Source organism: Dicentrarchus labrax, unplaced genomic scaffold (genome assembly GCF_905237075.1).
Source record: "Dicentrarchus labrax unplaced genomic scaffold, dlabrax2021, whole genome shotgun sequence".
NCBI classification, from domain to species: Eukaryota; Metazoa; Chordata; class Actinopteri; family Moronidae; genus Dicentrarchus; species Dicentrarchus labrax.
The window spans coordinates 11,565,871-11,591,220 of NW_026136701.1; the positions used below are offsets into that span (position 1 = coordinate 11,565,871).

General features: G+C 43.7%; 2 protein-coding genes across 3 annotated transcripts in view; one reads left to right on the top strand and one right to left on the bottom strand.

Moving 5' to 3' along the window:
* Nucleotides 1-15,162, top strand: part of LOC127367260 (protein unc-13 homolog A-like) — a 32,675-nt gene extending 17,513 nt beyond the window's left edge. The window contains exons 16-41 of the mRNA XM_051406986.1: nt 152-379; nt 531-672; nt 882-1,051; nt 1,227-1,342; nt 2,008-2,171; nt 2,293-2,446; nt 2,687-2,755; nt 2,967-3,056; nt 3,481-3,615; nt 3,775-3,902; nt 4,489-4,574; nt 4,739-4,865; nt 4,956-5,052; nt 6,286-6,429; nt 6,519-6,596; nt 7,110-7,187; nt 7,271-7,359; nt 7,476-7,619; nt 7,824-7,947; nt 8,614-8,670; nt 8,774-8,854; nt 9,337-9,484; nt 9,986-10,042; nt 10,956-11,042; nt 11,126-11,282; nt 11,692-15,162. Coding sequence (XP_051262946.1) covers nt 152-379; nt 531-672; nt 882-1,051; nt 1,227-1,342; nt 2,008-2,171; nt 2,293-2,446; nt 2,687-2,755; nt 2,967-3,056; nt 3,481-3,615; nt 3,775-3,902; nt 4,489-4,574; nt 4,739-4,865; nt 4,956-5,052; nt 6,286-6,429; nt 6,519-6,596; nt 7,110-7,187; nt 7,271-7,359; nt 7,476-7,619; nt 7,824-7,947; nt 8,614-8,670; nt 8,774-8,854; nt 9,337-9,484; nt 9,986-10,042; nt 10,956-11,042; nt 11,126-11,282; nt 11,692-11,980 — 3,239 coding nt within the window. The 3' untranslated portion in view covers nt 11,981-15,162. The remainder of the gene's footprint in view (nt 1-151; nt 380-530; nt 673-881; nt 1,052-1,226; nt 1,343-2,007; nt 2,172-2,292; nt 2,447-2,686; nt 2,756-2,966; nt 3,057-3,480; nt 3,616-3,774; nt 3,903-4,488; nt 4,575-4,738; nt 4,866-4,955; nt 5,053-6,285; nt 6,430-6,518; nt 6,597-7,109; nt 7,188-7,270; nt 7,360-7,475; nt 7,620-7,823; nt 7,948-8,613; nt 8,671-8,773; nt 8,855-9,336; nt 9,485-9,985; nt 10,043-10,955; nt 11,043-11,125; nt 11,283-11,691) is intronic.
* A 1,251-nt stretch (nt 15,163-16,413) lies between these two features.
* LOC127367267 (RNA-binding protein MEX3B) lies at nt 16,414-24,896 on the bottom strand. Of its 2 annotated transcripts, none has more exons than XM_051406997.1 (4): nt 24,429-24,896; nt 23,225-23,797; nt 21,471-21,766; nt 16,414-21,362 (listed from the first exon to the last, which is right to left on the bottom strand). In XM_051406997.1, the coding sequence occupies exons 2-4, from the start codon at nt 23,730-23,732 to the stop codon at nt 20,136-20,138; spliced, it is 2,031 nt and encodes a 676-aa protein (XP_051262957.1). In that variant the 5' UTR covers nt 23,733-23,797; nt 24,429-24,896; the 3' UTR covers nt 16,414-20,135. The 2 variants fall into 2 exon arrangements, with proteins under 2 accessions (XP_051262957.1, XP_051262967.1); XM_051407007.1 differs by lacking the exon at nt 24,429-24,896 and adding an exon at nt 23,932-24,346.
* Between the last annotated feature and the right edge of the window lie 454 nt (nt 24,897-25,350).

Genomic DNA, 25,350 nt, shown 5'->3' on the forward strand with positions numbered 1-25,350 from the left:
CTGATATATCATAACTTGGTCCTCAGCTTCAAAGAGATGTATTGCAGAGAAACACGAGATACACTGCTATCCTATGGGCTATATTGGGATATATTGCCTTGAATATATTTAGACTATAAACTATTCTTTCTACATTCATCTGTGTCATCAGGAGCTGCAGAGAAGAGCTCCAAGCACGGGGCGGAGGACCGAACCCAGAACATCATCATGGTCCTGAAGGACCGCATGAAGATCAGAGAGAGGAACAAACCAGAAATCTTTGAGCAAATCCAGGAAGTGTTTGCCCTCGACAAAACAACACATGCCACGCACATGAAACAAATCAAGCAAAGCGTGCTTGATGGGACCTCCAAATGGTCAGCGAAGATCAGCATCACAGGTATGTATTAATGAATTGAGGTTTTTTTGTACAGATTGTAAAGCACATTGAGGCAAATTTGGGATTTGATAGTGGGGTTATATAAATAAAACAAAACAAAAAAATCTTGTTGCAAGGTCTTTGTGTAAATGTCTCCTTGTTGTTTTTTCAGTGGTATGTGCTCAGGGCCTGCAGGCTAAAGACAAAACAGGCTCTAGTGACCCTTATGTAACTGTTCAAGTTGGAAAGACCAAGAAGAGAACCAAGACAATCTACGGGAACCTCAACCCTGTCTGGGAAGAAAACTTTCACTTGTGAGTTTCAAATGCTGATATGTCATTTTGTGTAACTATAATGATTAATTTATTGAAAAATGTATTTCTATCATTTTTTATGTTCAAGAGAATCATGCAGTACTTAGAAATTAGTGTATTGTTCCTAGTTTCCTCCACCGTCACAATTTCTTCCTCTGCATTACAGTTGTTTTCCATTTTCCAACATATTCTGTCTCTGTGTCATCCAGCGAATGCCACAACTCATCTGACCGCATCAAGGTTCGTGTGTGGGACGAGGATGACGACATCAAGTCACGTGTGAAACAGAGGTTCAAACGTGAGAGTGACGACTTCCTGGGTCAAACCATCATCGAAGTCCGGACACTGAGTGGGGAGATGGACGTTTGGTACAACCTGGGTGAGTTTTCAAGATAAGAGAAAATGCGATAGAGAATTAGAGACGGATGAGAGGAGCAGCAGAGTCGCACAGAGATAACAGAACAAGAAACAGATAATTGAAGTTCTTGTCTCTTGTAGATGGAGCAGATTGCAGCCAACTAAAGAGGCATGTATATCTCACTTTCATTTGACAGACAAGAGAACTGATAAGTCTGCTGTGTCAGGAGCCATCCGGATGCACATAAGTGTGGAGATCAAAGGAGAGGAGACGGTTGCTCCTTACCACGTCCAGTACACCTGTCTACATGAGGTCAGTCTGACAGGACATCTGGTGAAAATCTTACAAATGTTGTTGTAATTATTTGCACTTAAAATAAAACATTAAATATGCAAGAGCTACCCGCTATCCTGAGTTACATAGTTCCAGTCAATTTAATTCTGTGTGTCACGTTAACACAATAAATCATCTTGTAAATTCTGTTTCTGCCTTTATACCCTGGGAAATCTGCCTTCTTTAAAAAAAAATAAATAAATAAAACTGCCAACACTAGGTTTGTTGTAGTGGTTCAACAGTTGACATAATTTGTAACTGTCTGGAATTATTGAGCCATTTTCACCAATATAGGGGGATAGGGACTGCATATTCGACTCTCATGAGTCCTGGAGACAATTTCACAGTTTTATATATAATCCTGTTTCACTGCAGGATTGTAACACGAGGATGAGTCACTATCGTGAAATTAGTGAAGTAGTGGGAGAGTTTAAATTATCACAAACAAAAGTAATCATCATCTATCATCAGTCATCAATACTTACAGTAGAACTGATTACTTGTATTTGAAATGTATTCATGTTTTTTTACAATCTCCAAAATATTATTATTTTTTGTCATTCAAGTGCTTTAAAGGAACACTACTGCTAATGATAAGCTAAGACACAAAAAAACTTACATACCTGTCCTTTGTCTGTGTTCAGCATTTGTTCCAGTACACCACTGAGGAGCAGAATGGCGGAGTAGTAAAGATCCCTGATGCCAAAGGGGACGATGCCTGGAAGGTGTATTTTGAGGAGACAGCTCAGGAGATAGTGGATGAGTTTGCCATGAGATACGGAGTGGAGTCCATCTACCAGGCCATGACGTAAGTCCCTCAACCATTACTCTGAATGTTTGAAAGTTAAATAGGAAGTAAATAGAGTTTACATGAGTATTAGGAGCAAGTAAACGCACTAAATGTTTTTTTTGCTCCTTCCACCCCACAGCCACTTTGCCTGCTTGTCATCTAAGTACATGTGCCCCGGAGTGCCAGCTGTGATGAGCACCCTGCTTGCCAACATCAACGCCTACTACGCCCACACCACCCAGTCCTCTAACAATGTTTCTGCCTCGGACAGATTTGCTGCATCAAACTTTGGCGTGAGTCCCTGAGAAATCTTTAAAAACTCGAATGAAGCTAGCTAGAAATTACTAGCTGTTGGTCCCTCTGGGGCTAATAGATTAACGTGAGTTTATCGTGGCCCTGCCTACTTCTCCAAACGTCCAATCAGCTCGTCCGATCTGGCCTCAAGTTTGTGTACTCAAGTGCTAACAAATCATCTTTTAGCTGTGGTGTGTTTCTAAGGGGTTTGGTCTGTTTTTGTGTATTTTCTTCTATAGAAGGAGAGGTTTGTCAAACTGCTGGATCAGCTGCACAACTCCCTGAGGATTGACCTGTCCATGTACCGGGTACTGACTGCTTCTCTCTTTCATAGCAACATTCTGTGTGTATATGAATGCCTATTCTCTGTTTTAGGACTGAGATGAAAATGATGTTGTTTTGATATAGGCACTGCTAATATTTATTTCCTTCATCTTACTGCATGAAGGAAGAGAAAGCATTTAAACTGAAGGGAACATTTTGTACCATTTATAATTGTTTGTTTGTTTGTGCTTTCAGAATAACTTCCCTGCCAGCAGCCCTGAAAGACTACAAGACCTCAAGTCTACGGTTGATCTTTTGACTAGCATCACATTCTTCAGGATGAAGGTAAGGATGAATAAAAGAAAGATCTTTCTTATTCTTGTCTTTTCTTGTCTTTTCTTTCAGTTCTTTTCTTTTCTACTAACACTGCCCTCCAAAATAAACATGGTACAAATTTCCAGTACTTGTTGTAAAGTAGCCTAAGGCATAAACTGAGAACATTACCCTATCCAAACAGAAACTATTATCATGAAACTGTATGTGTGTGTGTGTGTGTGTGTGTGTGTGTGTGTGTGTGCGTGTGCGTGTGCGTGTGGTGTCAGGATGTTAATGTATGTTAGTGCGATTTGTTCAGCTCTGTGACTTTATGGTTAAACTCTCTGAGCAAACTATGGTTTTGAGATAACCTCCCGCTGAGACTGGGTGTGTATTTGACAGCCCTTTGAAGTGAATTGGATTCAACCATATGTTTTTTAATGTTTGTGTTCAGGTCCAGGAGCTGCAAAGTCCCCCCAGAGCGAGCCAGGTGGTGAAAGACTGCGTAAAAGCGTGTCTCAACTCCACCTACGAGTACATTTTCAACAACTGCCACGACCTCTACAACAGGGAATATCAGACAGACCCTGTAAGTGTGTGTGTGTGTGTTTGTGTGAAGCAAAAGTACTAAATGAGTGTGTTTGCAGAGGATGTCATTAAGAGTATTACTGCTTTGTAGTGCTGCTACTGTGCTATAAATAAATCGTTAATGCATTGATTCAAAATATGAATCTCTTACTGTCTGCAGTCAAAGGCAGTCCCTCCAGATGAGCAGGGTCCCAGCATCAAAAACCTGGACTTCTGGTCCAAACTCATCACCCTCATCGTCTCCATCATAGAGGAGGACAAAAACTCCTACACCCCTTGCCTTAATCAGTGAGTTTCTCATAATATTGGTCTAATTCCTCAAATTTAGTGTACAGAGGCAGTGTTGAAATGTCAAGGGCAGTTTAGCAGAAACTTTATAAGCTAACAGCTGTATGGGATTTGTTTAAAGACAAAAATGTAAAGCAATAGAATATGTGTCAGAGCATTCAGAGAAACAGGACAAACAAATAGCTTGTTTGTTTGAAGCTGTAAAAATCAAAAGCATTTATCTTTACAATATTGACAACAATACCTTTCTGTATTATCATGCAGTGTGTGTTTGTACTTGCAATGTGACTGACAGTAAACCCTTAGCCTATGTGTACAGACAAGTTTTTCTGCTTTGGTGGGTGGGGTTAGTTTGACTTTAGATCCCATGATACTTTTTTAAACTGTTAATTTAATACTAATTTAGGTTATGCATATACTTATGATATTTAATACTTCTCTGGTGCATTTTTATTTCTATAGCAACTAAACATATATAGAGGAAACACTGATGTTCAATAAAAAATGAGCCTGGGTTATCTTGTTAAATAATAGTACCATTACTGGATTTGGAGCTGAATTTAAGCATGAGTACTGCCTCTTATAGGTTTCCCCAGGAACTGAATGTGGGCAAGATCAGCGCTGAGGTCATGTGGAATATGTTTGCACAAGATATGAAATACGCCATGGAGGGTAGGTTTTTATGTGTCTTGTTGGGATGGGGGGAGGTCAAAATGAGAGAGGGGGTCATTAGTATGTGTCAGGACTCAAGAGTGTTTTTTTATGTGTATACTAAATATGGAGAAAGAGTGGTGAAGTGGGACTTTGCTTATTCTTTCTTTCTCTTTGATATTCAGAGCATGAGAAGAACCACCTGTGTAAAAGCGCAGATTATATGAATTTACACTTCAAGGTAAAGTGGCTCTATAACGAGTACTGCAAGGAACTGCCCACTTTCCAGAAGCACGTACCTGAATATCCAGCGTAAGTATCTTACAAACAGCTTCTACACCCCTCCTACATTCACCACTGTGGCTCAGAGACTCATGTCTCTGCTCGTTCCTTCTTCTGCAGCTGGTTCGAACCATTTGTCATCATGTGGTTGGACGAGAATGAAGAAGTATCAAGAGATTTTCTACATGGAGCCCTGGAGAGGGACAAAAAAGACGGGGTAACTGTTTTCATCTGCATCCTTCAAAAGTAAAATGCAAGCTTACTAGCAAACTAACAGGTGTGGTCACATAAGATACCACAGTCTGTTGCTAGCATTTCTGCAAGTGCTGAATACAAGACTACACCCAAAAACATCAGGAAATATTTCATGGTAGGGTGCAGTGATTTTATGGAGTCTGGTCCCAATCTTTGTGCTAAGCTAAACCAACAGGCTGCTGGCGGTAACTTCATCTTTACCACACAGATGTGACAGTGGTATCGATCTTCTTATCTTACTCTTGGAACAGAAGTAAATAAGCATTATTTCCCAAAAACTATTCATTTGACAAACAATGTCAGCTTTCTACAACAAAATGTGCAGGAAAAATGTAGAGAAAAGAGTTTTGCAAAAAGGTAAAGAAACGGGCGGTCATGTGAGACTAAAGTTTGTCTAAAATTCAATAATCCAATTTTGCTGAGACAGTAAAAAAAAAATACTGAATGAAAGCTTAAATCTGACCTCCTACCAGCAGCATTTACCCACCCAAAAAATGTATTCATGCATTTGTCATGCAAATTCAGGCAATTCACATCATCTCTCCTGACTCAGCACATTTCAGGCTGAGAAGAGCAAGTTGAAGGCCTCAAGGCAATCAATAATGACTCAATACCAAAGGCAAATGGAAAAAAAACTTCACTGCAGCAGATGCTACAGCACAAGACGTTGCACACACACATACCACATAGCGACTCTGTCTCACTCACACCTAAATATCCACACAGTAAGAGGGTCGATACAAAGCAGCTGAAGATTCTCCCAGCTCATATGTCAGGAATCCTTTGGGTCCAATTACTGTCGCCAGAGGCAGCTCCTTCTTTCCTGTGTCAGCGAAACAGCAGTCCCCACTCCGAGTTACATACCATAAAACTATTCACTAATGGCCGGGCTGTTAATGAGGGCCCTGCTCCCCATCATAACCCTGTGATCGCCTCCATCGCTCTCATCCAAACCCTTTCAGAGGGATCACTTCACAAATAATTTGATTGCAGTCACATGGAGCTGAAGAGGGGTCACTTTCATTGGCTATGATACATAACAGCCCTGTGAACTTCTCTCATGGGTGGCCCTCGGGGGAATCAAATCCCTAATTTTCAGTGTTAGTCAGATCGCTGTGCTGCAGCATCAGCAACACCACAGAACAGCTTCTCATACTTTTTCCCTCTGCTCCCGTTCTGTCTTCTCGCTCTCCAGTTCCAGGTCACATCAGAGCACGCTTTGTTCTCCTGCTCGGTGGTGGACGTGTTCTCTCAGCTCAATCAGAGCTTTGAAATCATCCGAAAACTGGAGTGTCCCGACCCTCAGATTGTTGGCAACTATATGAAGAGATTTGCCAAGGTGACTCGCACAGAATGTCTTTACCTGAGTGTAATATATTTCTCACTGCTTTCGTGCGTTCAATCCATTATTTTGTTTCTTTCTCTTAGACCATCGGCAATGTCCTGTTGTCTTATGCTGACATTATCGCAAAGGACTTTCCCAATCATGTCAAGAAGGAGAAAGTGGTAAGTGTTTTAAGGCAGAAGAGTGCGTATAGACATAAAAGAAACATTGTTTCCAGATGGAGATTTGTGTCAGAGGAATAAATAGTGCCTGGTTTAATAGTTTAATTTGAGCTCCATCAAGACTTGGTTTTAAGATGTACGCTGTTTGGTGTATTCGGTCAGGCTGATTAATTTCAACACAATAAACCGCTCTTCAGTGTAATAGCTGTGCCCAGGTTGCAGTGTTTCAGAGTGAATTAGGGCTGTGTAATTAGCTGAATGTGGTGTAGGCTCGCGGAAAAGTGGGCTGCTCTCCCAGAGAGACCAGGAGCCCCCAGAGGAGCAGTAATTACTGGAAACTCTTGCTTCTCCTGCCCTGCGTCACCAAGAGTGTTTTTGCCAAAGAAGCAATAAAAAAAGTTTGGAGGACTAACCTTGATTGATTACAATAAAATACTGGAAGCAGACAGAGTAAAGAGAGAGAGAGAGAAGTGTGTGTGTGTGTGTGTAATGGTTTTCTCTTTCTACCCTCAGCCATGTATCATCATCAATAACATTCAGCAGCTCAGAGTTCAGCTGGAGAAGATGTTTGAGGCCATGGGAGGCAAAGATGTGAGTATCCACACACACCGTTATTTTTATGATTGTCCTAATATGACATGGCTCCTGTAGTCATCCCATACGTCCTCTTCCAGCTCAATGTGGAGGCTAGTGATTTCCTCAAGGAGCTGCAGAACAAACTCAACAGCGTCATGGACGACCTCAGCCGCATCTTTGCTGTCAGGTGGGTGTGTCTGTTTGATTCCTGTGTGGAACCGAGAGGAGCTGCAAACCAGGTCCTCCAGCTGTTTTCAAAGTCAAAATTTCAAGTTTTCATTTTGTTTTTGTTTGGTGATGTAGTTTCCAGCCCCAGATCGAGGACAATGTGAGGCAAATGGGAGACATCCTAGCCCAGGTCAAAGGTCAGACTGTCCCTGCCAACGGCAGTGTGGTTCAGGAGGCTGACAACGTCCTGCAGCCCATCATGGACTTCCTGGACAGCAAGTAAATACAGCTGGATACCGAACATCAACATAACTGACTGAAATCTAAAATTCTTAGTCTTGGTTACACATTCTTTGATCAGATATTTCTTGATCTAAATCAGAAAAACTAATTTTGTTTTTGTACCTTCAAGAAAGTTGCCATGAAATTATGTTTCAGTGCTGCCTTCATGTCCGTGAGTTGAGAGATTGTGTGTTTTTTCAGCCTGTCGCTGTTTGCTAAGATCTGTGAGAAGACAGTCTTGAAGAGAGTGTTGAAGGAGCTGTGGAAACTAGTGATGAACACAATGGAAAAAACAATTGTGCTTCCAACACTCACTGACCAGACGGTATGTTTAAAAAAAATCATTCACGCCTATTTTTTATTCTCTGCTTTTCCTTTGTGATTGTACATTAACCCATCTATCCTGCCCCATTCTCTCTCTCCCTTCCTTCCTTTCTTAGGTTATTGTAAGTATGTGTGTGTGTGTGTGTGTGTGTGTGTGTGTGTGTATGTGTGTGTCTGTGTGTGTGCGTGTGTACAGCCTCTATAAGCATGAGGAAACACAGTTTTTAAGAGGAGCCTTAACACCACCCTCTTTAGCCTTGGTCACTTTCTTTTACAATTCTTTCTTCCTCTCTGTGGATATCAGTGCATCAAAACCTGATTTAAATGGCAGCACGGCGCACCAGAGACAACATTACCTGCCCATGAGTCCCTGTGATACTGACTTGACTGTACACTAAAGCACTTAAACCTTCTTTCGCCCCCCAAGATGAAGCTTGGTTATTGTGAATGTTTGTTTAAAAGATATACATTTGTATAGAATTTGTAGTTTGACTCTTTTTTTCCCCTCACTCTTCAAACTCATTTCTTGTATCTGCAACTGTCTGTCCTCACTAAACCTCCTGAACCTCTCACTCTTCAAATCTTCCTCAACTGCATACTTCTCAAACACCACTATTTCCTTTCTCTCTGTACTCTTCTCACTCTTGTGTCTGTCTCTCCATGACAGGGCACTCAGATGATCTTCAACGCTGCTAAGGAGTTGGGTCAGCTGTCCAAGCTCAAGGTGATCAAAACAGAAGGCAGCAACAAAGTCAAATGCATATCTAAAATAAAGGCTTGCAGCAACTGTGGTATAGACTGACTCCTTTGTTTGATATGTCCTGCAGGAGCACATGGGGCGAGAGGAGGCCAAAGCTCTAAGTCCTAAACAGTGTGCAGTAATAGAGCTGGCACTGGACACTATTAAGGTATTGTATGATGTGAAACACAAGCAGAACGGGGGGCAAAATTAACTTACTTCTTACTTTAACATTATTTAAGTTTGGTCTGTTTGCTTAACACAAACAAACACTAAAATAACAAGAAAGTTTCAGCTTTCCCTTAAAAAAGCACTAACAGACAGACTTTGTCAGATAGAACAATAAAGTCCTGGATCTTAATGCATGTCCCCTGTGTTTTTGCACTCTACTAACCTCCATCAGGACGATGGATGGTGTTCTATTTTTAAACTACAAAATATATATTTTTAAAGCCACAAAGATCGCAGGAAAGTCAAATCGTAAAAGCAGACAATCAACAAAGATTCAGACTAACTTTGATACTGTAGATCTGTAGATGTAACGTTGTCCTTACAGCGTGGTTTAGACTGATTTCTACAAAGAATTTGCAGCTTCAACCACCGCCATCAACCCATCTCCAATTTGTGTGTTGTATCGTATCTGTCATGCAGCAATACTTCCACGCCGGTGGTGTGGGCCTGAAGAAAACCTTCTTGGAAAAGAGTCCAGACTTGCAGTCTCTGCGCTACGCCTTGTCTCTGTACACCCAGGCCACAGACAAGCTCATCAGGAAGTTTGTCCTCTCACAGAGCGCTCAGGGTGCGACTTCAAACAGCAACACACACACACACACACACACACACACACACACACACACACACACACACACACACACTGTCACACAGCAGGTTCAAATGATTTCACACAAAATGTTTCACTTACTCTCAAAGAGCTCCACTGCTTATTCTTACTAAAAGTAAGGCTTATGGAATTAAATGGGATTATGAGATTAAATAGAATAACTTGGTTACCGTGTTGTAATGTTTAATTCATTGCTACAGTGAATTACAATAACAATACAAGCAGATTCAAAACTACTATTTGCATTTACTGTTTTTTGTTATATACAGTATACTGTTAAATGTCACAAATGGATTTTACATGAGCAGAAAATGGGAACGATAAATACTTTAAAATATCTTATCTCTAAAATCCAGGACACCATGTCTGTATTTGAACCATCAGCATAATTTGCAGCATCTAGACCACTACACGTTCTTTGCCATCTTCTGATGCTGACTTTCTTCCTTCTTCTCTTAGTCCACGGCGGGAAAGGGATCAGGTGCACGGCAAACGAAGACACACCACCAGAGAAAGGTACACGTCAGCAGTGTTATGTAAAACCTGCATGTCCCCCAGAGCAACCCAGAGCAGCTCAGACATCCGTGTGATCAAACTGTCATCAACCAGAGATAACCAGAGACAGTCAGCGGTGTTAGCCCTCGGCACAGCCTCCACTCTCTCTGTGCTTCTTCTGGTTTTTCCTCTTTTTTACTTTTCTATTTGAACTCTTTTGTATCAGCTGTTTCAGAAAAAAACATACATAGGAATAAATGTGGTAGATAAAACCTGATATATACGATACAGGGCACACAGAGAGGCGATCAGCTGACCAGGTCAGAGCTTGAATGTAAAAACTGCAGCAATTTGAAAACCAAAGAGAGCGTAGGATGTGCAAGACACGATGAATAAATGAACGGGTCGTGCACAGATCGTGTCTGCTGATGAAAAGGAGCTTTTGTGTAGAAAACTTGTGTTGCATTTCCTTTTCCCTTTTTCTTCAGCGTCAAGAGAGTGTTAAGAACGAATTATCAGCCATTGCTGTATTACAGTTTGCCATTTGCTCAGCATTAGAGCTGGCACAAAAGCTGCTTTACCCAGCCAAGTCCTGCTCATCTGATTATCACAGAGAACCTGTGTGTGTGTGTGTGTGTGTGTGTGTGTGTGTGTGTGTGTGTGTGTGTGTGTGTGTGTGTGTGTGTGTGTGTGTGTGTGTGTGTGTGTGTGTGTGTGTGTGTCTCTGTGTGTGTGTGTCTGTGTGTGTGTAGTTTCTGTATGTTTAATTTTAGTTCTGCTGATGCATCCCAGTTCTTCAAGTCATATATCTCAGCTGTGCTACATTGTGGACTGCAAAAAACAACCAGTTATGACCATCCAGAGACAAATGGGCACACAGCACACAAACACACATACACACACAACCAGCCATTTACTGAGTGTGTCTTTACAGCATGTGGAGTGGATGCAGTTGGCGAGGTGGTCATGTGTGTGGATATTTTACCCCAGCCAAATGGAGAACACAAGATCAGTGTGAAAGGTAAAAAAAAAGAAGCAGACTGCATCACTGTCCCTGTCTTCTCCTTCCTTCTCTGTTTAACTTAACCTACTTTCCCCCTCCAGTGGTGGCTGCTAATGACCTGAAATGGAAGGCGCAGGGTTTCAGGCCCTTTGTGGAAGTCTACATCATCGGACCTCACCTCAGTGACAAGAAGAGGAAATTTGCCACCAAGTCCAAGAACAACACCTGGTCACCCAAGTTCAGTGAAAGCTTCCAGTAGTGAGTATCTACCGTTTCTGCTGGATTTGACTGTCTCAAATCTTAATTTTCTCTTTGTTTCAGCCACAGGTTGAGTTGAGCTGTTAATGCTATCGCTTTGGCAACAGGCTAGACAAGACAACATGCAACATGAAAGCACACTAACAAAACCAACATACTGTCAATAGACATTTTTAAATACACAAAACATGTATGTTTACTGTTCAAGAGTTACAACGCTTCAGGCAATGGACTTCATTTTGCCAGTCCAGCAGACTTTGATGATTTTGAGCTGCAAGGTTAATTGTATCCTGAATGACTTAAATGTACTGGAAGAGTTTGAAATGCTCTATTCTTGAATATTAGTAAAATTCTCGTAATGAGGCACACGTGTAAAATAAAACATGTATATGATTCTGTCTTGTTTTAGCTCCTTGGGCACTGAGGTCGGTCCAGAGAGCTACGAGCTGCAGGTGTGTGTGAAAGACTACTGCTTTGCCAGGGAGGACCGCACTGTGGGCATGGGCGTGCTGCAGGTGAAGGACATAGCCAGCAAGGGTAGCGTCTGCTGCTGGATGCCGCTGGGCAGACGCGTCCACATGGACGAGACGGGCCTGACGGTGCTGCGCATCCTCTCTCAACGCAACAACGACGACGTAGCTAAAGAGTTCGTCAAGCTCAAGTCAGACCAACGCTCAGCTGAGGAGGGCCGCAGCTGAGAGGGGGGTTGGGGGTCGGAGAGAGTGAGGACACACCCGTGTGCGCGAAAAACACCAGAGACATACCCGATAGACATAGTATTATGCACACATTTAGTACTCACACCTACATAGATAGACAACCATGTGCAATACACAAGCACACACATGAAAATGCTCTATTGTACATAGATCTGCATACATTATGCAACATTTACATTGCAATGTTATCAATGCAAACATGGAGGAATATGTTTATAGAAAATTATATTTAATTTTGAATATTTCAACAAATCAACTCTACACTTTTAATTTAAGGTTCGCCTCACATTTGCAAGTACTTCCCTCACTCAACCTTTCCTGTAACACATCACACCTTTTATATGCTGTAGATAGAATGCAGTGCAGAACAACAACAAAACCATGTGAATAGATTGAAAATGACCACTTTGCACTTTTGCTTCTCTGTGTCTTCAGGAGAGCAGTCCTTGCCTAGCCATGCTCTGTTCGTCCGTCCGTCCGTCTGTCAGCTTGCCTGCCTGACTGTGTGTCGTTCTTCCAGTTTGTCCCCCCCTCTTTCCTTTCCCCCTTCTCTTGTCGTTTGCTCTGCGTAGTCCTCCCCCTGGTGTGATGTGTCGTGTAAGTTGGAGTTCAGGCACAGATCTAAGATCAGCTTCTTTTTGCCCCGTACATCCAAATAGAGAAGAAAAAAAAAACACACAACAAACTGACCTTAGATCAGTGTCCAGGGGCAACATCACTGCTAGTCTGTCCTGTAATGTACTAACATCCTGCATGTTGACCCCAGGAACACTGTGATTCACTTTGCTGTAACCATGGCAACCGCTCCCCTCCCACATAAAAGATGGGCGCCTCCAATATTTTTCCTGTGTGAGCATGGTGCATATATAACCCTGATACAATAAGGTTTTATAATTATGAACTGACTAACCTTCATCATTATGGAGAAAACACATCACCAGTGGAGAAATGCTGAGCCTGATATGCGATGTGTTGATAGAGGCGGAAGCTGTGGCCACTGTGCATTTTCTTTCAACTTTTCTTGCTTCACATCACAACAAAAAGGAGCAATACCCCCCCCCAGCAGTGGTCTAACACATCCACACCCCTAGAGTGCACATTAACTCCAAAAGGGCTATGGATCAGTGGACCGGGATGTCAGTTTACGCACTAATACATACTGTCCACGCTTCTGTCGGCAAGGTTACCCCCATGTGTCCCTCGTCTGCCTGCTCTGAAACGCCACACTGCAGACATGCTCCGATTCAGAAAGTCTTCACAAGCGACACTGGAGGAACTGGAAAATAAATAAAAAATTCCACATGAAGCCTGTAAGGACACACAACGGCTCGGTGGAACACTTTCCTGCACACGTATCTAAAATCCATCTCTTTAAGGCAATAGTGGTTTGTTTGTGTGTTCACTGAACCTCGTGGTTTTTATGAAGAACAAACCCTCTGTGAACACTGCTGTGTCTTTTGTTATTGTGTGCTTGCATGTGTGTGAAGGTGTGTGTGTGTGTGTGTGTGTGTGTGTGTGTGTGTGTGTGTGTGTGTGTGTGTGTGTGTGTGTGTGTGTGTGTGTGTGTGTGTGTGGGCCGATTGTCACTCCTGTAAAATGGGCTCTGAGATTGTGAGCAATATATTGTACCTACATACCCAAAATGTATGCACTGTCAATATAACTACAGCAGCACCAACTGCAATATCCAGATCCAAGGAATGGGAATTTTATGATTCTTTAGTGTGTGTGTGTGTGTGTGTGTGTGTGTGTGTGTGTGTGTGTGTGTGTGTGTGTGTGTGTGTGTGTGTGTGTGTGTGTGTGTGTGTGTGTGTGTGTGTGTGTGTGAGAATCACACAAGATATTTTATTTATGGACTCATAAAATCCCCATTCCTAGTGGAAGCGAATAAGCTTGTTCTCACATATTTTGGATAAGAGAGAAGGAAAGTGTTTTGCCTTTAGTATGACCAGATTTGCACGAACCAGATCTCAAGTTTGTTTTTTGTTTTTATTTCAAAGAAAGAAGCCATCAGAGTCACCGCCAAGCATTTATGTTGTTCAAGTATTAGTTTGAGTCTTGTCGTGTGCGTAAATGAACCTCTTAATCTTTCACTGCAAAAAAAGGTGAGCAAACACTCACACAGTCAGTCCGGCTTGTCTTGTAGTCTCTTTGTGAGTGACAGTGAGTAAATACTGCGCTAGGTTTTCCTGCAGCCATGTGGAGCTACGCCAGACGTCACTGCTGGCCTGCCACATGTTGTCTTTATCGAAAACTGTTGAATTCTACCAAAAACAAAGCTCCTGAATGTTATTTAACCTCTGCGCAGTCTTTTTTTTTTTTTCCTACGATCAAAGGAGTAAATCCAAAACCACAACTAGCTTGGGGACACCAACTCATGCCTTTTTAAAATTTGGCGTCCAAATTCCACTTTAAAAAATGGATCATGAGTTCAATCGTGCTTTGATTTTTCGGGTGAACTAGCCCTTTAAAAGGAGCTTTTCCTCCCCATTTAACACACAGTGCAGTTACATTGTTTGTATGTGTTGTCTAATCCCAGGGCTCAAGACAAAACTTGACTTGTCAGGTTGTGGCTGAAAAAGCAACAAACAAATAACGTAACGGATCATCCAGTTTGGGGCTCGTTGGTTGCCTGCTTCATGTATGTATGCACACAGACACCTACTGCACTCATATACTCACTGACAACACCTACGTACACATCTACACACCAATCTCTGCTCAAGCACAAAAGGGCACATGTAAGATGACACACATGCATGCATGCACGCCGACACAACTCTGTGGAGACCAATGATGCCCACCCTGTGTATAGAATCAACTTACAATTGCATGATGGGAAACTTTATCGTGCCAGCACGTGTCTCTTTGATGTTCCTCTTTTATTTTTTCCTTGTTTTTAATTTAAAGCTATGTAATGATAAGTCATCAATGTTTTTTTGTTTTGTTTTTTAAAAAGGCTTGTGAATACGTCATCTGTAACCAATATGAATGTAGTGTGAACACAGAACCTCGCATGAGAGAATTATTTTCTACTAAGGATGTTTCTAATTTGTTTCTTATCATTATTGATCGTTCTTTAATGAGGATGAAATGGAACTGGAATGCAGCCTGATTGTGATCTGCTTCCTATTAAAAGGACATTTGTGTCACAATCTAAACGCCTGCTTTATTATTTCTCCTGTAGTGCCTGAGAAACACATCACTGCAGTTTCATTTGTTCGGGTTATTACGTCTCAGGATACACGTCTATTATACCTAACACGGGCCTTCAGAGCAATAAGTTATGAGAAGTTGCACATTTTAAACCCTTCACACAAAAAACAAGTGTTAAGACAGATGCTGTTCCCTCTCAGATGTAGACAGCAGGGTGTTATTTTGACACAAAACCTTCAGCTGGAACAACCGGCTTCCACTTCACTGAGCTCTCAGTCTGTTCTGTGTGACCTCTGACCTAATCTGCGGAGAGGGGGAGGGGAGTATCACCACTTTACACAAGTTGAACCAGATGTTTCAGCTCCTGCTCCACAGGGGAGGGGGAAACAAAGCGGTTTCTAGTTGGTCTAGACAGAAGAACATTAGTGGACATAACTGTCATGGGTTAAAGCTGTAGCTACATTTTTTTTTCCAGTTTCAGCTGAATTACTTAAAGCTGCTGGAGGTTTAAGAAGGGAGGTCTAGTGAACACAGTGAGCTATACAGACTACCATACATGCTGCTGCTGATCCTACGTCTGATTTGGGCTCCAACTAAAGATTCATTATCCAAGTAATCATTTAATCATTTGTCAGTTTGTTAGATACCACTTTTACATATGTTGTATAAATCCAACCAACAATATAATATAAAAGCAAGGAAATGTCTAAAATATTAAGTTTTGAGAAGGTGGAACCTTTAAGGATTTGATACAGTTGCTTGAAAAATGATTATTGTGCAAATTAATTTGCTGTGGATTCATCTTGGCTCTATTTCAGTTTATAAAATGTCCAAATTTAATTCTTTTTGCCAGTGCAGCAGTCTAAAGACTAGTCCATTAATGAAATAAAACAGAAGAAGCAAATCCTCACATTGGAGAATCTTTAATTTGCTTTAAAAAAAAAAAAAAAAAAACACTTTAGCTTCATAAGGGACATCAGCACATTAATTAAAATAGTTTAATTCTCTGTTGACCAACTTCAGTGAAACTTCTGACATTTACATATAAAATTCAGGCTAGTCCCAATATGGATGAATTTCCTAAAGAATGAACTGATGTCTTGTCTCAGATTCACTAACAAACATGTCTGAACTGCAGATGTCCCTCCATTATTCATGTCTTTAGCTGCTGCAGGTGTGTCTATACTGCCACCATGTGGTACACTGCTGCAAGTTTCTACTCTGCACAGAACAGAAATAAAGACACAACACACAAGTTCTTATTTTACAGTAAAAAAATGAAACCAAAAACAAGACTTTATTAAAGAAGCATAAAAAATAAAACTCTTGATACATTTCTCATAACCGTCAAGTCAGCTCAAATTATATGATTATACAATTTTTCCAGCTCACGGTTAAAAGGTCCATAAACTTTCAAATAAAATATATTTCAATTTTAAAATTTCTTCAATAATTTTCTCATTTTGTTATAAATTGCCTATATGTAGTACACAGGAAATAAGGAAAATAAAAAAATGGAAAATAAAAATAAATTTGAAGTAATAAAAAGGGTCACATTATTGTCTGGGATATTTAGGTAAGCAAATAAATTGTAAAAAATAAAATGTGTAAAAAGTTTTTTTTTTATCTTAAAAATTATTAGCTAATGCCAGGTGGCTTGAAGACATGCAGATGGTTAACTTACAAATAATGATACATGTTCTTTAGAAACTACACTTATCTTCAATTAAGTCATTTTGCTTTTGAAAACAAGATCCCAATGATTGTATTCCGGGTATATACACACACAGGTCAGGCCTGAAACCTAGTTTGCTGACGTTTTACATTTTGGTTCTGCATACAAAGAGAATTAAAGCAAAAAATAGGAGAGCGCAGGCTTGAGGGGTGTCTGTCACCCCTTACTGGCGTGGCTCTCTTCGCAATCCCCCCCCTCTAATCACAAAAAAGGTCAGAGGTCACTGGCTAGCATGCCTCAGGAAACCCTGTTTTCAAACCTTTTAGGAAGGAAATGGGGGAGGGGATAAGTTTGGCTAAAAAAAATAAAACTCAGCAGTCAATCTGAAAAAATCTGTACCTTTTTAACAATTAAAACTACTGTACATTAAACCCTAACATTCTCTCATTGGCCAGAAACATCCCGGTGCAACACAGGGATTTACATTAGACCCATCTGGCAAACACAACACATTTTATTCCTTTAAACATGTCAACCTGGGACCATTTGAAGAAGGGCTTTAAAAGATTGGCCTCAACAGACTCACAACAGTCACGACTGATCTGTTCATTCGGACACATTCGCAGCCCTGCATCTGTTCTGAGTGTTGCGCGAGTACGAGACGAAAAAAAAAAAATGCGACGTTTGACATCGGAGCCCAGCGAGGGGATGGGCTGCCTGTGTCGACCAGAGTGAGAACAGAGTCTGCGGTGCGCTAGAGAACTAATAAGAGGCCTCCCCCGCTACCAACTGGGTTTGTTCATCGCCATGTTTCAGTAGGGAGTTGCACCAAAGCACCATGGGATAGTCTTCACAAAGACTATCGGGTTCAGCTCCTGGGGCAGGTTTTTTTTTTTCCTACATGTGTGGACACATAAATCAGTGCACTGCTGTGCTCAACCAGGACAGTGGCTTATTAGATTCCTCTGTGGAGCTACTGCCCTCATCACCTAAGTAGCAAACAAACAGTCAGACAGCAAATAAGTTCAACATTAAACTGGCTGGAGCACCAAAGCACAGCAGCAACTGCCCATATTCACCCATTATTTACTCAAGTAGAGTTACCCTTTTTTCCTTGATATTAAAACCGTACAACCTTGTCCTAATCTGCGACTACGTCCAGGGAGGACACACTGCGACAACTACGCTCTAACAGGATCCGCATGTGATGGCTGTGTAGGGACAATTAGAAAATAATTTAAAAACAACAAGCAAAACATTCTGCAGCTGCTGGGATTTGAACACAAGGAGTGTCTGGAAGCCCTGGATGACCTAGCTACTAGCTGCCATAAAGGATAAGTTGATTCTACCTACTGCAGGAGCCTGAAAATGTGATCGTGTGTCTGTGCAGTCAGAGGAAGCCCTTTGAGAATTAGCTGTGGTTTTAATTCTGTTGTCATGGCTTGTCTCATTCTATGAGCTGATTCCATGTATGATCGAAAAAAGAAAAGGGGACCACTAATGGCAACTGTGTACCATCGCATCAACGTCGCCCAAAAATCATACGAACTGTATTAACACTATAGGAGGCAGTTACTGCAAACTCACACTGAATTAAAACACAAACACTAAACAGGATTCAACCGCCACGTCGAGAGTCACTCAGTAATGCTAGGAAACATAGGACGAATCTCAAACGACTAACCATATAGTGCACTACGTTTATCCAGGAGTACAGCGGTATACGGGTATGACGGTGTGTCATCTGAGAGAGTGCCATACAGCTTTGCTGTGAGAGTGGGGTGGAAGACCAAAACTACCAAAACAAAAAACAGTAAGAGCTGTTTCTTTTTTTCTTTTTTTTCTTTCCTTTTTAGAGGGGCCGGGAGTTACAGTGCATGAAAAAAGGTTAAATTGAGCCCCTTGTTATTGTTTTGTGTGGGAGGAGTGGCCGTCTCTCCTTAACCTTATTAACCAAAACATTCACGTGTGACATCAGAAAAGCCCTATCTTATCCTAGAGTTTCAAAATATGTCTGTTAGCCACACACTTGACAGTCAAGAGTCAAAAAAACAAAACAAAAAAAAACTTGTAGAAAACACTAAAATGAGCTGATCTAAGTGTAACAGACAAGTGTAAGTGTGTGTGTGTGTGTGTGTGTGGGGGGGGGGGGGGACCAGAGCATCGCCTTCCCTATAAGACTGAGAGTGAAGGAGAGGGGCAGCAGGACAGAAACCAGACCTTCTCATGGTGAAGACACACGATGATGCCGATGTAACAAACAGCATGAGTGGGCATTACTCACACACGCACACACATACACACGCACGAGTAAGAGAGAGATGTAAAGGGATTGTCAGGCAGCCCGAACGTACAGAAAACTGACCTCACATTCCTACAGGATCGCTAATGGTGCGTTTCTCACTTATTGGGGGATAGTTAATGTGAATCAATGCAGCTGCCACATTTGCAGTGTGGGGCACGCTCGTCCAAAGTCACCTGCCATGTTATTGAATTTGATCAAGAATTTAAGAGAGAGCTCATTTGGTATTACTGATGGCTAATTTTTGTGTGGCAACGAGAAACAGGAATTCATCCTTAAGAGGTCCCTTGGGTGTATTGTTCCGCTAGGTGCCCGACTACATGCCGACCTTTAAAAAAAAGTCCTACGCTTACAGAAAAATAGCAACCCCGCCGCTTCATGTCACAGACAACAGCATGAGTGAGAGCACAGAGAGAGAGAGCGAGAGAGAGAGAGAGAGAGAGAGATTTGTTGGAACAGTTCTGTAATGAACATTAAAATAAGGAGTAGAAAAGTGCAGGCCTCATTGACAGCTTCATCGAAAAATATCTGTTAAGTACAAAAGTGTCAAAAGGAAAGGCTGTGAGAGAGAAAGCAGGCAGAGATCTGAAGAAGCCAGAATGAAGAAATGTTGGGACAGACCGGCGGCCAGCAGTGCGGGCTGCTCCGGGTCAAAATGAAGGCCTGAAGAGAGATAAGACACTAGTTTCCTTCCATAAGTTCACCACCGAGAGACTGTCTGAGCCCCAACTGTCTGCAGACCAGTTTCAATTAACTTCACTCTGAAAATAAGTCATTGTCATTATTATTATTATTGTTATTATTAATCTTGACAGTTATCAGCAATAAATCAACATCCGTATAGTATCATCATCTCTATTAATGCATTTATTATGGTCCATCGTGTGTGTGTGTGTGTGAAGGTTATTAGTGTGAATCCTTCCATCGCCCCAACTCCAGTTTTCTTCCTGCTCCCCGCTCATATTTACCCCCCACCCCCAAACCCTCCCCCCGCCAGGGCATTACGAGAAGATGCGGATGCACTGTGTAGTGGGGGTGTGGCAGACGGGGCACTCTGGCTCGGCTGACTGGCAGATTTGCCCGGCACACTCCATGCAGAACAGGTTGTGGCCACAAGGCACCAGGGCTGCTGTCACCTCGCTCTCGTAACACACAAAGCAGTCCCTGTTGATCCCGGGGCTGACGCCAACCAGACCCGCGACCCCGGGGCCGGAGCTGCTTTTCAGCCGGCTCAGCATCCCTGAGCTGAGGCCCACGCCGCTGCCGCCTCCCTCGGAGTCAGTGGGTGAACCGCCGGGCAGGGAGGAGGCCGAGCAGGAGGAGTAACCCGTTGACGAACCGCCGGAGCTTGAGCTGGACGCCCCGGAGAAGGAGCCGCCTCCCGCGCTGCCAGACTGTAGCCAGGAGAGAGTGCTGAGGGGGTCGCTCTGGGCACGACGGGCTAACGGGTGATCGAGGGGGCCAACGCCTGTGTCCTGAGGCAGAGTTGGAGACAATCGTGGAGTGATGGCACCGCCGCTGAGGCCGCTGCTGTTGCGACGAAGAGGCTGCTGCTGCTGCTGCTGCGAGGAGCCGGCTGTCTTATTGCCCGCTCCACCGTTGACGAAAGGTGCCCAGATGTTGGAAGCACTGAACTCAAAGCCCAGTTCCTCTGAGGAGGGCAACCCCGGGGTGGAGTCGCCCCCGAAAGTGAATCCTCCTCCAGCACTGCTGGAGCCGGTGCTAAAGGGGCTAGTGGGACTACCTCCTTCGTTGGCCTTGCGAGTGGCGCTGAAGTTGTCTGAGCTCATTCCGCCGTTGTGCGTGTGATAGGCGACTGAGGAGGACATCTTCCGGCTGGAGGAGTGGTGCATGGACATGGGAATGGGAGGAGGTGGGGAGGGTGGAGGAGGAGGGGGGGCAGAATGGTGGCCGGTAGCCCTGGACCACAGAGACGCCCCCAGCCCTCCGCTCAGGGAGCCCAGGCCTTCTAGACTGACATCAGTGCCATTGGAGTGGAAGTCATTGTCTCCCTGCAGGTCCACAAAGGTTCCAGTTCGCAGGGTGATGTGGGTCTCGATCTCCTCTCTCGCTCGGTCCACGTTCTCCGGCATGCCAGTCACCTCGAACACTGGGTCCTTCTCTCGACTGGGTGTCACGATGTAGGTGTGAGTCTGCTGCTGGATGCGCTTTATAGTTGCTCCCTTTGGTCCAACGACTAAACCAACTACTCTGTAGGGCACTCTCACCTGGATCAGGAATAAAATAAATATTTAACGTCTGAGAAAAACTACATTTCATACAACCGGAGAGAGAACAAACACAGCCTGATGAATAAGCCACAGGAGTTTCTGTACCTGTATGGTGGTCTGCCCAGGTAAGTGTGGTGGTCCAGGAAGAGAACCTCCTCCTCCACCTCCTCCTCCTCCTCCTCCTGCTGCTGCTGCTGCTCCCCCAGCCCCCCCTCCAGGTGCTCCAGCTTTGCAGCGGGACGCCCGGATCATAGAGAAATGCTCGGCTGCAGAGACAATTTCACGTTTGGCCATCTCCACATCCTCCCTGCGTCCCGTCACGATGAACACCGGCTCCTCGCCTCGGACTGGAGTCTTTATGTAGGTATTTGTTTTGGCACGTAAGGCCTTGATCTTACAACCTGGAAGATGCAGAAGCACACAGACATCGGTTTTATGACATGAATGCTCAAACACTTCATATACTCCCACGCATATATAAACACATTTATTTATAAACATAGTCGCACATCAAAGTGTGATCATGTATTCAATGACAACAGTTCCCATATACACTCAGAAGTTTATTAAGTAAAGTAAACCTTGTTAAAACTAATACATATAATAAAAGATGTAGATTCATAAAGCTAAATGAAAAAAAATTTATAAATACTGAACACTATAACCTTAAAGTTGTATTAATTACTGGGAGTTTTGCATGATTGACAATTGATAACAGCAGAAAAACAATTTTTTTGGAATATGCAGATTAATAACGACTCATTATGTGTTTATCTGGGTTATGAAACAAAAAAAAATCAACACCACCACAGCACACATAATCCCAGAAGCAGCAGGTATGCGGGATGTGCATGAAGACCCCGTCTACCCAAACACTGAGTCAATAACTGCTGCACTGCTTGTGTCAACTCATGCTCCTCCGGCAGCATCCACCACAGTGTGTGTGTGTGTGTGTGTGTGTGTGTGTGCTCTGTTTCTTTAAATGAGGACGCTTCATCCTCGGCGACCAATAGGGCGCACAGAGTGTGATGTCATTCTGGGAAGCAGAAAGCATGGCTTTTTCAAACAAAGAGAACAATGCCATAAGGCTGCCGCGGCGGCGACGGACGAGCCTAACCCACAACATCAGTCTGTTTTAAAGTGCAGGGCATATGTTGGTTCATAAAAGAGACAATAAAAAGGCAGATATGGATCATGTTTTAAGATTTAGCGACTCGTACGTGAGCGAGCAGCATCGGCAGACAGAGCTGGGTGCAGGGCGTAACACCGCCCAGTCCCGTGTTTGTGCGCCTGCTGCCCCGTTTCAGCCTAAAATCTGCTCAGCAAAGCCAATAATAATCTATAATAACCGCGTACATGAGACCGTGGGTGCGAGTCCGGTGCTCAACGCTGCAGCTGAGGAGCTGTGGTACAGAAAAGCGACATATTTCGGCATATTTCCTTTGTTTGGTGCAGGCTGCTATACATGTCCAGACTCCCGACAATCTGCCGCTTTGTCTGACCCTCTCCCACCCCTCCCCCCTCTCTCTCCCACACTCAGTCTGTCAAGGCATTGTCTAAAGACTGTTATCAAATAATAATAATAATAAAGCACATGTAAATAGAGTAGGTATGGCTTTTTATAGGGAGTATCCGCATTATTTCGGCATTAAAAAAAGACTCCAAACAGTGAGTGCAGCCCCACCAGAGCACCAAGCTCAGGCTGTAAAAGTTCAGGGACCCTCCTCTCACCAGGCAGCCACCCAAACAAAGAACAACCAGGCTGCATGCTGCCTGAACCATCCACCAGTATGATGAACACCAAACAATTAATAAATCACTAAGAAAACACCAAGTCACACACACACTCTGGCGCTTACCTTGTCTCCCCACTATCTCAGCCACATGTTCAGAGCTGGGGACAGGCACACATTCAGTCATGTTGACACTTCTTTTCCTGCTGCAGAGGACGGAGCTTTGTTCCCCGTGGAGCATGGAGTGCGAGCCGGCCATGTGGTACCCGCCTGAGCCGTAGTACTCCGGGGATGGCGAGCAGGACGTCGGCGAGTCCCGGGACCCGTTGGGGTGCTCCAGCATCTGTAGATCCACGTAGCCCCCTCCGCCCACGCCGTTGCAGCCTTCAGAGCCGGGACCCTGGTTCCCATCCAGAGTGTCGACCAGCCCGCCACCACCAACACCACCGCCCCCACAGTCCACCTTATCCAGGGCCATGAGTGACAGCTGGTCCAGGGCGAAGCGCAGCGCCTCTTGGTGGTCCTCTTCCCGGGACTCCTGGTCCGTCTCTCGGGGCAGACCGACCCCGCCGTGCTGGCTGCTGATCACCACGTCGTGGTCCATAATCTCGGGGTGGAATAAAGGGCTAGGCATAGTCTCTCCGTGGATCTCACATCAGATCACGGGTGCCTGTGTGTTGGGAGTGAGCTCACCCTCTCCTGGAAGAAAAAAAAAATGGGGAAAAAATATATATTTTTAAAGAAAAAGTCAAGCGTTTGTTGTCATTAAACACACAAAACAAGGCTGATATGAGCTCCTGGGAGCCGGAGATCACTGACGAACAGCAGCATACATTGGGAGGGTTGATTTGGGCGCCTTGCTTTGTCTGTTGTTGCTCCTTGTCTGACAACTGAAACCATCCGGGAGGCTGGTTGTTTTGTCAGGATAAAGCATGTCCGCTTCAACACAGGCGAACAAAGTATCTCCCCCTGCACACACACACACACACACACATACACACATACACACACACACACTGTGGCCACTAACTTCACACACTCTTACAGTGTGCTGTCCGAATTAAAAAACATGTAGGTTACAAACCCCCCACCCCGAAAAAGAGGGAAATACGCTGTTGTTAGCTTCAACGAGCCAAGCTAACAGGCTAGTCCCACACAGTCGGCACTCAGTCACGTTGTCGACCCCTTTGTTTGGGAGCACCACAGCTAGCTGGTTAGCTGGTTAGCTCTGCTGTCAGTCGAACTTGTGCTCATTCTCAAAAGGGTTAGCCGCGTTGTGTTTTTTTAAAATTAAACAAGTGCGAAAACCCCCCCACCGACATGAACTTACTTTATCTTGCCTTTGTCGACGAGATCCTCTCTTCGCTTTGTCGCCCAGTTCTTGAAGGGAAAGATGAGAAGCAGCCGGGAGGAGGAGGAGGAGGAGGAGGAGGAGGAGACCTGTGCTGTGCAACGCTAGGAGCTAGCGGGCTAGCTAACTAGCACGCTAAACGTAGAGGGGGGGGCGTAGGAGGAAAAACGTCTAAAAAACGAAAAGAGGACACTGTTGTTGTTTTGTTTTGTTTCTTCCTCTGTCTGGAGAGTCAAAGCATTTTCCTGGAGGGCGTCACTGGATCTTCATTCTGCGTACCGTCAGTGAGACCGCAGCTGAAATCCAAGGTTAGCAGGTTTACCTTTTAGTTTAAAAAAGACTGTGATTCTCTCTCTCTCTCTCTCTCTCTCTCTCTGCTGCCTGACCCCGGTCGGTCCGCCGCCTTTGTCTCGCCAGGCGCACGCCGCTCCGTCTCCCGCACACGGCACTGACGTCACCCGCGACACAACAATGGGTTCAAAGGCCACATGCAGCAAGAGGGTGGTGGTGGTGGTGGGGGGCATCAACGCGAAGCCACCGCTGCTGTCACTGCCATTGTGTCTGTCAGTCTGCAGGGCACTATTTTATCTACCCCCTCTCTGTAATGCATGTTGTTGTTTTTTGTATTGTAGTTATGGTTGGGTGTGTTCATCATGGCTACTACCAATGAGGTGTTTTGGTTGGTCCAACAGCAGCAACTCAATGATGCTCATGCAGTTTGTGATCCTGCTTTTATCTGTGCTTTCTAGGTAATACAAATGAACAGTGGGGGGGAAATAGGTTCATTTAAAAACATTTAAGTAATTTAATTAAAATATTTAATGCACCACCTTTAAGTTGAAATAAATCCATTGGGGGGGAGGGGAACCCCCTCCCCCCCTTTAATGGAATTTTATTGCAT

What these genes read in the sequence shown, in the direction of transcription:
- LOC127367267 (XM_051406997.1), bottom strand. Translation starts at nt 23,732, where the DNA reads ATGCCTAGCCCTTTATTCCACCCCGAGATTATGGACCACGACGTGGTG. An exon ending in TGAGATAGTGGGGAGACAAG is followed by an intron (nt 21,767 to 23,224) that starts GTAAGCGCCAGA and finishes TGCATCTTCCAG; the next exon opens with GTTGTAAGATCAAGGCCTTA. An exon ending in CTGGGCAGACCACCATACAG is followed by an intron (nt 21,363 to 21,470) that starts GTACAGAAACTC and finishes TTCCTGATCCAG; the next exon opens with GTGAGAGTGCCCTACAGAGT.